The sequence below is a fragment of the Cervus canadensis genome, chromosome 3 (genome assembly GCF_019320065.1).
Source record: "Cervus canadensis isolate Bull #8, Minnesota chromosome 3, ASM1932006v1, whole genome shotgun sequence".
Classification (NCBI taxonomy): Eukaryota; Metazoa; Chordata; class Mammalia; order Artiodactyla; family Cervidae; genus Cervus; species Cervus canadensis.
In genome coordinates this window covers 43,727,652-43,739,989 of record NC_057388.1, presented here as the reverse complement: position 1 = coordinate 43,739,989, position 12,338 = coordinate 43,727,652, and the positions used below count along the sequence as shown (strand labels likewise).

Here is a 12,338-nt window from a genome sequence, read left to right as displayed (position 1 = left end):
AAGTGTCCTGTGTGTGGTCATGGTGGTAAATGACTCAAGTGATCAGGGTTCAGGACACTTGGGGAGGCCAAAGGCCATGGAACTTAGCCAAGAGTATTTTATATCATATTGACATGAGCATCAAAGCCCCTAGGACTGTGTCGGATATTGTGGTGGAACGAACATAGGGAGTAGTCAGACCCAAGAATGGTATTGATAAGGATTAGATAGGAGTGTAGATGGAATGCGTGGCTTTCAGTGGATACAATGTTATCGTGGTATTTGCGAACATTCCGGAACCTTTCAGTCCTTCTGGAGCTATAAACAAATCTGAAGGTTTGAAGAAAATGTGAAAATTATTTTGAAAGTGTTCTCATGAATTACTTGAAACTTTTTTGATTTGTAGCTTCCAAAATCACCAGCCAGAAACTGATTTAGAGCTTTGACTTTTCTAATGCATGTGTAAGATGAGTGAGTATATACTTCCTTAGAGCTATGCAGTTTAATCTCAGGGCCTTGGAGCTTAAGTGCACAGCTATTACATAGATACACTGAAGTGTGAACTTTCTGTCTTTGTGGAATGAAAAACTGCTACAACAAAAAATGCAAGTGTCATCTCATTCCTAAAATGGCTAGTTGATAAACTGAGAATAATTCTCTAGATATATAGGAAGGCAGAGATACAGATTAAAGTTTAATTTCCACATATAATAGTACTGCGGTGATAGAAAGATGTATATTATGGTTGGCAATAAGAAAGAGAAGGTGGATTAAAATTATAGAAAAGCTCTTTAAAGTGGGACAGACCTAGTCTACCTCATTATGTTATTCGGCAAATATTTATTTGGATCCCATCCTTTTCTGGGCACTGCCTAGTAAATAGCAATAGGCAGAAAGGGCTTATTACTTTGTGCCAAGCACAACACTGTTTGCCTTTCATGAGCTTTGTCATTAAATCCTCACAATAACGCTTCACATAAAATTATTACCCCATTTTATAGGAGAGGAGATAGAGGCTTAGAGAGTTTTAAGTAATTTCCCCAAGGTCGTATCGCTATTGAAAATGACGGAGGAGTCTGCTTTCAAATCCAAGGCTGCTTGGCGGCGGAGCCTGGAGCCTGAGTATTAAATGTCTTTTTAAATGGGGCGTTACTGAGCGTTCACTATGGCACCAGGCGCCAGGCTCTGTAATCCACGTACGAGTCCTCAAGGTAAGCGTCGTTATCGTCTTCAGTTTTACCGCTGTGCTCTGTGCTCTCCCCGGTGGTAGTCTGGCTGTAGCCTGTGGTAGATCCTGTGCTATCATCAGATATTCATGCCAGCTTTATCATGCCCACTGGATGAAGCTGTTAGCTTCAACAATTTGGAAAAACTATTTTAGCAGCATTGAGAGGGTATTTCTGTACAAATCCATTGTATTTTATGTAACTATTTATTTTCCTTTTTCCTTTACATCTCATAGTCCTTGTATTTCTAGAATTAAAGACTCTTGAAAAAAATCATTTTACCCTTTAAAAAAATCTGAAAACTATTGAGGTCTACTTTGAAATTTTATGACTGCCTGTAGATTTCAGTGGCACTGTGTTTTATGTTTGATATGTGAATTTTTAAGATTTTGAATAGGAAAACATTTACAAATAGGAAATCAGCTTTACGTATATGAAATAGTCTGAGTAATAGGACCATGTCAATTTTTTTTTCACATAAAATTATGTTCTTGGGTTAGTGCTTAGTATTTTAAAGGAAATGTGTTAGGTTTTCCCCTTTTTCCTCTTTTATTTTTATCTCACTTTCCCTTTTAGTCTGTGATCTATTTTTCCAAATCAATATGAGCAATGATCTTTTAATTAAATTGAATTGGTGCTTACATTTCTGTTGCAGAGAGCATTGTCAGTCCTCTCCTAAAAGGACAAGTATATTATCTGCTCGGTAACAGGGTGTTGCTGTTCACTTGTGCTCTACTGCAAAGGAGGAGGGGAAATTAAGGTGTAAAACAGAAGTGTTTTTCTAAAGGAGTTAGGGAGTAGGTACTAAATGTATCTTTAATTAAAAGACAATCAATAAATTTTAACAAAGATGAAAATATTTTTAATCTAAAAATTTGGATTCTGGTTTGATATTTCATTCTTAAGTGACAAAAATGATTCACTGAGCCATATTTTTCAGGGCTGGTGAAATAGAAGTAGCCAAGGGTTGCCTGTCTGTTCATTATAGTCTGTAACTTTATTATCCCAGCTTCTCAAATTATCTAGTAAATTGAATCCAGTTGTAAGCATTTTTAGTTTGTATTTTAATTTGCCGCATTTAAAATCATCTTGGAGAGCCATGCTAGTTCTACCTTAAAAAAGAAAACACCCCTCTGCTTGGCAGAAATGGTACTTCCTGCTTTCATAAACAGTCATGTGCATAGTTTAGCAAGGCCTGATGCCTCTGGAGCTTTTTCCCTTTATAGCACCATTGAATCCCAGTCCTGACAGAAGTACTGCGAATCTTGTGGCCTCATTCTGAACAAAAGGAATTAGAGAAGAAAAATCTCTTGATATAAGGCTTGAAAGCAAGGGCAGGCAATCTTGGTTGTGAATATTTTCTGATTTTTCCAGAAATCAAGCAGAAGATTGAGCTGCTGATGTCAGTTAACTCTGAGAAGTCGTCCTCTTCAGAAAGGTACAGCTACATCTCTTGCATGAACAATTAATGGTGTAGCATTGCTAAGAAACAAATCAGGGCATATTGTTTTCTTGTCAAGTTTGCTATATAACGTATTGTACTGCATGCTGGTCATTGTGCTGTTTTGAAGATGTGTATTTGGGTAAGCTGTTCTGCTTTTACAAAAAGGGTGATTGATTTTTTTTTTTTAAATAGTGAAGCCTAATCAGCTGCAGCATGCACACCATAACACAGCAGACTGCTGGCTTATGTGTGACAGCTGTTGAAGGCTTTAAAAAATAATTTACTTAGCTAGAAAATAAACAAAAATCTTGCTTTCCTTAAGGAAATAGTACTAGGTTTTCTTCCTATATTTTGAGGTTGTTGCTGCACAGAATTTCCAATATTATTTGTAAGGTCTAGGTTAAAAATACTTAGCTTTTGGTTGTAATAAATATTTTCTTGTGTGGAAAGGGAGTGCCATTTGTAAATAGCTTAGGAATTGCAAACCCACATATTAGTCACATTCTGAAAGAGAGATACGATGCTTCTTCAAGTCTGTGCTAGGAAATGGAACAGTCACTGCATGCAGTAATGGTTCATGCCTGCAGGTAAGGACAAAATGACTCAGAAGTATTTTTAAAGCGATTATTTTATCTGTCAATCAAATCATTATACCTGTAAGGAGATATTTCCATAAAATGTCTGTTTAACTTAATAAATAGAATTAACATACATTTCTCTCAAGTGAGAAATGAGACTATAGTTGCCTATTTTTTATATGTAAATGTGTGTTCACTTCTCTTTACCAAAATGGTTTATACTACAAAATATTTTAAATTGAAGTTCTTGGGCATACAGATGGTATTTACTTTTCTGTTGGTTACCTAATAGTTTATACCTAATGTTGATATTTTTATATTTAAGATGTGTTGATTTATTTCTTCCCTGGTTACTCTTCAGGGTTGTCTTTTTGTTCACATTTAATATTTAAGAAGATATTATGGAGAAATAATTTGCTAGTTAAAGAATGATGTAGGAAAAACACCAGAAAGAAAATAGGTGAAGAACCCAGCATGGTAAAATGAATTTAATTATAGTTCACTAGTGTATGGAGGACATGATCTGATGGCAAAATGATGACATTAAATTGATTTATTAGTATAATTGGGTGAAAGGCCTCTGGCTTTAATTTAGGGAATTATAAAATAAAGAAGATATTACTGCTTTCTTTAGAGGTTGAAAATAGAAAAATTTAGACACATTTGTGTTTATTTTTATGTAGCTTCTAACTTCTCGTTTGTGCTTAGCTATCCCATTTTAAGCGTTCTTTTTTGCTGAGATAAAAAAACAATCTTCAGCCTTGTGAATATTCTGCCAGTAAAATGGTGGTGATGGGAAAGGGAAAGGATGGTGGTGTAAATGGTGAACGGACTGGGTGCCAACTGTAATGTTAGAGTTTCGTTACTAGGAAGAGCATTCTTAATGGCATGACAACAGTAATTATGTTGGCTTTTTGAGTATCATGTTTTCTCTATTGAGAAATTGAAGGTTGAACAGAATGGATGAGTATTACCCAGAAACAAGTTTGGAATGGGTGAGGCTTTTATGGTTAAAATATACTCTTATAAGGAAATATTCTAAAATATTTTGGTGATGACATTTATTTATTTTAAAATTATTATTACTATCTCACCTAAGGTCTTGTGGTTAAATCTGATAAAAGGGAGGATGAATGCGGACATGATTTTAAAGTTTAGAAATCAGCCACTGTGCTTATGACAACTTTATACACATTTTTACCAGAGCGTGCTTGCTTTATTATTCTTTTGGGGTTGTTCACACATATATTTAGCAATTGTGATATGCTGACCTAATGGGTATTAATGTAGTTTATGGATCAGCCAACACTTTGCCAACATAGAAGTTGTTTCACTAATGTAGGCATATTTTTTTTTTAATGTAGGCATATTAAAAATAGAAATTACTCTTCCCCCCCAATTTAAAAAATTATACAATGATAGTCGTTCGTTTGCTTTTTTAATTTATCTGGAAGAATTTGAAAACCAAGAATCTGAAATTTAAAAAAAAATTACAGCCTAATTATACTATATTCAGCCTAAAAATTTAATTTAGTATCATGTAGCATTGCCACTACACTCTGCAATTCCTTGTTCTCTAATCACCTAAATTTTTACCATCTTTGACTGTTGTATTTTAAATTAGTTATCCGAAGCATGGCATGAGTCTTAAAGATATTTGGAATTTACCTCTGGTCAGTATTTCCATGTATTTACTGGTTAAAAAAGAATGAAGAAACTTGTCTTTCTCTAAAGAGAGGAGAAGCTAATTGTAAAAACCAAGTTATCTTTTGTTATGATTGATTTTTGTTTACTGTCTGTAGTGTAGCATGCTCTTTGAATGTTTGGGAGAATCAAGTGGAGGAATGATGTTTTTAAGTACAAAATACAATAGGTATACAAACAGTGATGTGATCACGTTCCTGATAATCTTAACAGATCTCAATACACCTTGAAATTTATTTATTTATTTTTAACACCTTAAACAGAATGAGGGGGATCCATCCAATGTCATTTGGCCAGGGAGGTTGGAGCACTTCTTTTCAGAATGGCTGACTCATAGGACAAAAACCAGTTGGGTGACAAAAGTTACAATTTATTTTTTGGTTTTATATTTTGGAGAGAGAGAAAAAAAATGTTAGCTTACCTATTTTCAAAATTAAGGATGGAGAGCACTATTGAATGAATAAAAAACCAAATGATCCTAATTGTTGCCAGTTAAAAGGAACACATACATGTGGCAAGAGTGCCCTTGCACAGATTTTAGGAATAAACCTTACACTGCGTATTTCTCTTTTAATTGAGCTACTGTTGAATACTTGAGTTGTATTCAGCTTAAATATGATAGAGACAAGGGTCAGGCACAATTTTGCTTCTTCATCTACTGCTACTTACTGTTTAAAAAAAAAAAGCCATGCATATTTATTTGATGCGAAAGTTAAGTTTTCAGATATTTGCTTCTTCTTGCCTTTTCCTAGCTAGAACACTCCAGGGAAGTGGAAATTTGTGGGGTTACAGTCGGTGGGGAAGAAATGGATGGTAATAATGATAATACCTAGGAAAAAATGTAATGATCATTTATTCAACATTTTTAGATGATCATTTATTAAACATTTTCAGATACCAGTTCTAAGTGAGGAGAAAGTGTGTGTGAGGGAGTGGGGTGCTGTTGGAAGGACTCTGATAAATCATTCCCAGAAGGGTCCTGAGTGAACAGAAAGCACTTTGCTCTGCTACAAATTTTTTCAAACTCTATTACTGCTTCTTCAGTGGGCTCATGAACAAATTCAGACCATACTTAATACAGAAGAGTTGAGCCCAGAGTGCTGAGAGCTGTGATCCCCAGTCCATCTAGGCTGAGTTCAGGAAGAGTTGAGGAGGTAAGAGATAAGGGACTTGAGAAGCTGAGAATCCGCATTCGCCGTAAGCATTGCCCACATCTGCTGTTATAAAATGTGAATGAATGATGTGATTACTAAGGTTCACAGTCACTCAGAAATTAAAGGAGTACCAGTGCCTTGTAGGAAATGGAAATATCAGTGCCCAGTATCCTTCCTGAGAAGGAAATGGATACTAAAAGGACCATTTCTTATTGTGCGTGTGTTTCTTATTTTTCTTTTTTTGCTGTCAAAGGGGTCTTTATATTGGAATAGATAAATAGTATCCTAGATCTTTAGCATCCCACAAAGCTAGCACATACTTGGCAAATTGCTAGCTACCTTTTAAAGAAGAGAGAAAGGGAGAGGGAGAGAGTATCTTAAAAATAATTATGCTGTGGCCTATATTCTACCAATGCTATGTAGACGGAGTTGGTAAGAGGTGATGGGATTGGCGTGTTGCCCCTCCATTCATATAAGGGCATTTGAAATACATAAAGAACCTGTGCTGTGTGGCATGTGGGATCTTAATTCCCCAACCAGGGATGGGACCCGTACCTCTGCTGCATTGGGAGTGTGGAGTCTAAAGCACTGGGCCACCAGGGAAGTTGCGAATCTGTGCTATTTTTGTGTATATATTTTAGTTCCTTTTCTTACTTTGGAGCCTATTCAGTGAAGAGAAAAAGGGCATATGATAATAATGCGTGGTTGCAGAAGGCAAAAAGAGAAGTCTGGAAGAATCGGGAGAATGGAAGGGAAAGAATAAATAAGAATCTCACCATATGAAGAGAGAAGAAAGTAAAGGATGCTCAGTGGAAAATGATCCAGGATCAAGGGGTCTTTTATTTGCTCTGATGTTGAGTTTAATTTTCTCCATGTTGCTGTGGTGATGTAATTGTGAGAAGAGAGCCAAATTTTCTAAGATTCTCTCTTCATTGAGCCTATCCCCTCCCCATTCCAATACAAAGGATAGATGGGCCTCAATGATCACTATTTTTCCCCTTTCCACCTGTCACTCTGACATTCTTGGCTTGTTTTTGTATATGCAGGATAGAAGCATTTGAGACATTTTTCTTGAGTGTTGAGATAACTGTGTGGCTTACTGGGTTGTCTTTCATCTATTCTGTCTTTATGCTTTCTTCTGCCTTTATTTATTATTTAGTAATATTTAAACTGTAGTTGTGTATGGGAAAGTATGTAGATCACAGATTGTTAGAAAATTCAGTTTGAGTTTTTCCTTCTTTCGTGTGTAGTTTATGTGTTGTATCTAAATCTTGGCCAAGTCCATGGTCACTAAGGTTTTCTTCTAGATTTGCATATAGAAGTTTTCAGCTCTTAATATTTAAGTCTGTGATTAATTTTGGGCTTTAATATTAAGGTAGAAGTTGAAATTGTTTCTGTACATGACTAGTCAGCTGTTTTATCTCTTTTTGAGTGATATGTGTATGTATACACACACACACACACACACACTCTGTACTCTTGGTCTGTCTTCTCCCAGTTACCTGCATGAGGTTCATCTGTGTTTTCCTGTGTAGTTGTGGCTGATGCGGTCTCATTGCTGTACAGTCGTCACCATGTGAATACACTTAACAGTAGATAAATAACCTGTTCTACTGTTGATGAGCTTGTGGACTGTTTGCAGTTGGTAGCTGTTAGAAGCAGTGCTGCTGTGAGCGTTTGTATACGTGTCTTTTGGTGAATGAACCTGTGCATCGCTTTTCTGTTGCGTGTGTTCCTAGGAGTGCAGTTGCTGAGCTTTGGTGGATATTGCCAACTTTCCAAAGCAAATGTGCCAATCTGCACTCCCACCAGCTGTGCTCCAGGTCTTTGCCAGCTGGCTTCTGTATATTCTTTCTCTCTTCGTTTCCCTTTCCCTTTCTCTCCTTACTTCCTATTTCTTTTAGCATTCTGGTGGATGTGCCAGGATGACCTAGAGTTTGAACCTTTTTGAAGAGGACTAGAAGCAGATAGGGGACTATTTCTGAGTTCCTAAGGTGGCTCAGTTGGTAAAGAATCTGACTGTAATGCAGGAGACCTGGGTTTGATCCCTAGGTTGGGAAGATTCTCTGGAGAAGGAAATGGCCACCCACTCCAGTATTCTTGCCTGGAAAATCCCATTGATAGAGGAGCCTGGTGGACTACAGTCCATGGGGTCGCAAAGAGTCAGACACGACTGAGCGGCTAAACCACCAGCAAAGATGCTTAGGAAGAAGATCAGAATAAGTTTAGACCAAACAAGAACCAGAGGATGTAGCCATCTGAGGTGCTGCTCTCCCACTCATGACTTTAGTCTTTTACCTGGGTGTTAGAGACCATAGATATTAACATCAGTTTTCAAATTTGGTTTTAGTAACAAAATTATTCTTTCAGCTGAACCTTATTAGAAACCTTTCATGCAAAACATAAAAAAAGAAAAGTGTGAACAGGGAAGCAGGAAAGTGACCAGAGCCCCACAGTTGTTGACACTCAGCCACCCCAGCCCTGAGAACCCCTCCCTAGAGTTCCAGTCCTTGCTACTTTAAAGCCCTTGATGGAGGTAGGCCCCATAGGTCTAATGAAGAAATTATGACATTTTTGGTATGTTTTGGTCTACGTGTAGTTGTTCCTAAATTATTTTGTTAGTTTATTAACTATTTAAACTTTGATTCTGTATTCTGATGCCTCTTTAGAGGGTTGCCATATTACAGCCATTTCAAACCTTCCAGAATGCAGATCTGCTCAGGTAGGTAACTCCACTTTACAGACTCTTCTGCTGTCTTCTTCTTGTTCTTGGCCTAAAGGTGAACTCCATACCTGGGCCATTGAACACTGGTACTCTTCAGCCTAGCCTCAGACTCCTCCACTTTGGGCATGTTCCTCCTGCCTTGCTATTTTGCACCTCCTAACCCTCTCATCTCAAGGAAGCCCTGTCTCGGTCAAATTATGCCTATTATAAGCCATTACAGAACCATGCCTCTTTCCTTTGTAGCATTTGTCACAGCTGCTGTTTGTCAACTGGGAGTATCAGTGACATTTGGTTTACTTACTGGTTTACTTACTATTAGCCCCAACTTACGATCTCAAATGCAGAAGTGCTCTCATCACAAAATATTTTTTATGTCATTTTTTTCAGCTTATAAATTATGAACTTTGTGCGAAGGTTTTTTTTTTTTTTTTGGTGTACGGAGATATCGATTTCTATGGTATTGGCATAGATTAAGTCAATTATATATCTATATATAAAATCATATGATCAAGTATGTGTGTGTGTGTTAAGTTGCTTCAGTCATGTCCAACTCTTTGCAGCCCCATGGACTGTAGCCCGCCAGGCTTCTCTATCCATGGGATTCTCCAGGCAAGAATACTGCAGTGGGTTTCCTTGCCCTAAGCTAATTTAACTCTTAATGTCAGGGTTACAAATCTTAGCTTTTTCTATCACCAAAAAAATACAATTTATTATTATATATATTTAAATTTGTTTTAATGCAAAATAGAAATTAAAGTAAATCTGAACATGTTCCATCTTGGTTCTGTACTGGTAACATCAAACCATATAGCCTTTTATTTCCAAATGTTAGTATTTCAAATATCACTTTGGTGCTTTTTGTCATGGTTTACACTTCATCTTCTGCTGTTAACATCTTGTTTGTTGTTGTTGTTGTTGTTGTTTTTTTATGGTTAACAGTGATAAAATACATAACATAAAAACACAAAATTTTATAATCCTTTTTAAATGCTAATTTTCTTTAAAAGGGAATCTTTGTACCCCTCCCAGAATGGGAGAACCAGTATGAATTGCCTTTATTTTATTTTTTTTTTTGAATTGCCTTTAAAAACAGTTGCTATTAAATTCTGTCTAGATTCTGTTGTCTGATAAAGGCTTCAGGCCTGAGCCATATGCTGTTTCTGTTTACAAGGGAAATTAAATTGGCCGGTGTCATAAAAGAGCTTAAATATGTGTGAGTACCAAAGTGAGGCTTGCTCTTTGATATATTCTGATAGATTTAAAGAACCTTGGGAGAGGGGTCATTTTCTCAGTATGTGATTCAATAGCTAGTCCAAAGTGCCATCTCAGATCATTTTATGTACCAGAAGTGTCCCTTCCTGTTCACTTTGGGAATCCCTCCCCACAAATGGTAGTTCAGGGAAGTTTTGAACTAATGTGAGCTGCAATGGCAATAATAATAATAAAAAAAATAACTCTAAGCAGTCATATTGCAGATTCTTTAAGGCAGAAATTAATGTACCAGTAGTTGGAAGAAATTAATGTATCAGTAGTTGGAAGAAATTAAGACTAACTTTGGTATAGATTACATTTGTCATGCACCCATTCTCAGTTTTTGGAAAAGAACCTGATGCTGGGAACGATTGAGGGCAGGAGGAGAAGGGGGCAACAGAGGATGAGATGGTTAGATGGCATCATCGACTCAATGAACATGAGTTTGAGCAAACTCCAGGAGATACTGAAGAACAGTGAAGCCTGAGGTGCTGCAGCGCATGGGGTCACAGAGAGTTGGACACGACTGAGCAACATCATCGTCATCATAAGGTCATCCAGCCAACGTGTATCAGCAGCTGCCATGTGCTAGCCAGTCAGTTATTGGGAGACCAGGGAGCAGCAATGGCAACACAAAAGCAGAAGAGATTTTGGGGGGTGGCTTACCCCTGACATACCCTGGTTGTTGGATGTGCATTGTTGAGTTTCTGCATCATGAATGACTCTATGGTGGGAGGCCATTAGCACTTTTTGAAAGGATTATAAATAACCAATAATTGCATTTTGGGGTAATGTATAGTAAGACTATAGCCGTGGTGAGGGGTTGCAAACACAATTGTCTACTGAAGGCCATTGTAAAGGAGCTATGAGGGCCTGGTGGGGGCGTTAGCAAATTGGCAACCACAACCTCATCTAAAGAGATGGCACTGATCAGCTGTTGCTGATTGCTGCCATGTTGAAATACAGACCAAGTTGTGTGAGTTTCTGTGATTTTCAGGAAAAGTTGAAAATTTGGTTTTCATGGAAGGTGTCTCTTATTTTAATTGAGAGTGCAGATTAGAAAACAAAACAAAGCAGAAACTTGTACCAGTCTTTTTTTTTTTAAAGAAAGAGTATCTGTTTTCTTTTTTCTTTTTTTTTTTTTAAGAAAGAGTATCTGTTTTCTAAATTCAGTTCATGGTAAACATTTTTTTTCTACTGTACTGTAGCACATGGATTTACAGTTTGTGAGCCACAGACCTGTGCAGATTTATTTTCAAGGAATTTCAAATCATATGAGTACTAAGCATTATCTATAGAATATAAGTCAATTGTCTTGTTAAGGGATGTATTTATAGGTTTTCTTGACATTTCAAACATGCAGAAATACTGATGACCTCTCCTCTAATAACCACATGCTGCTGCTGCTGCTGCTGCTAAGTCACTTCAGTCGTGTCCGACTCTGTCCATGGGATTCTCCAGGCAAGAGTACTGGAGTGGGTTGCCATTGCCTACTCCGAACCACATGCTAAGATACCTCAAATTCCGTGAGATACCAACTGTTACAGAATAGAAATGACCTCCAAAAGAGATGTATTTCTCAGATGGAACTTAAACTTTAATAAGTAATCTGAAAATTACAGAGGTAGAACACTGTTCTGTTTGAATGACTGCCACTTCATCCTTTCCCCCTTTCCTCCTTTTTCCTCTTTGCTTCCATCTCTCCCCACAAAAAAGATTTTAAAGCTAGTTAGACATAGAGAAGGTGTTTGATCCCTGGATTGGGAAGATCCTCTGGAGGAGGAAAAGGCAACCCACTCCAATATTCTTGCCTGGAGAATCCCATGGACAGAGGGTCTCAGAGGACTCCTGGCGTGTGACAGTCCATAGGGTCGCAAAGAGTCAGCCACAACTGAAGCAACTTAGCACGCATGCATGCGGAATAATACCTACAGTGCAATAGAAAAGGGTCAGAGAAAATACATGTCAGGGTAGAAAGTTACGAGGGAGGAGATTCAGATACACACGCAGATATGTGGTGGTTTGCTGTGCGGCTTCTGAAGGTGACTAACAGATTTGGCCTTATGTTTTCTAACAGGCAAACTAAAGGAAAAAACGTAACATTGCTCTTATTACCTATAAAGAAAAATATACTAATTTATGCAGGAGAATCAAGCCTTTCCTTAATTATGATGATTATTATCTAACAATCTTTCCCATGTATCTCAGAAGATAACACTTACTCATTTTAGAATATTCAGATTAAAAAGAAAACAAAGTACTGTGCTTTTATCATTA

At 37.2% G+C, this 12,338-nt stretch overlaps 1 protein-coding gene across 14 annotated transcripts in view; it reads left to right on the top strand.

Moving 5' to 3' along the window:
- Positions 1–12,338, top strand: part of SRPK2 (SRSF protein kinase 2) — a 236,862-nt gene that overhangs the window by 89,128 nt on the left and 135,396 nt on the right. For 3 of the 14 annotated variants that reach the window (XM_043462993.1, XM_043462988.1, XM_043462994.1), the window contains exon 3: positions 2,580–2,643. The exons of 9 other annotated variants lie outside the window; for them this stretch is intronic. In XM_043462993.1, coding sequence (XP_043318928.1) covers positions 2,580–2,643 — 64 coding nt within the window. Of the gene's footprint in view, positions 1–2,395; positions 2,644–12,338 lie in introns of those variants that run through there. 2 more of the 14 variants (XM_043463000.1, XM_043462999.1) reach the window with 1 other exon arrangement.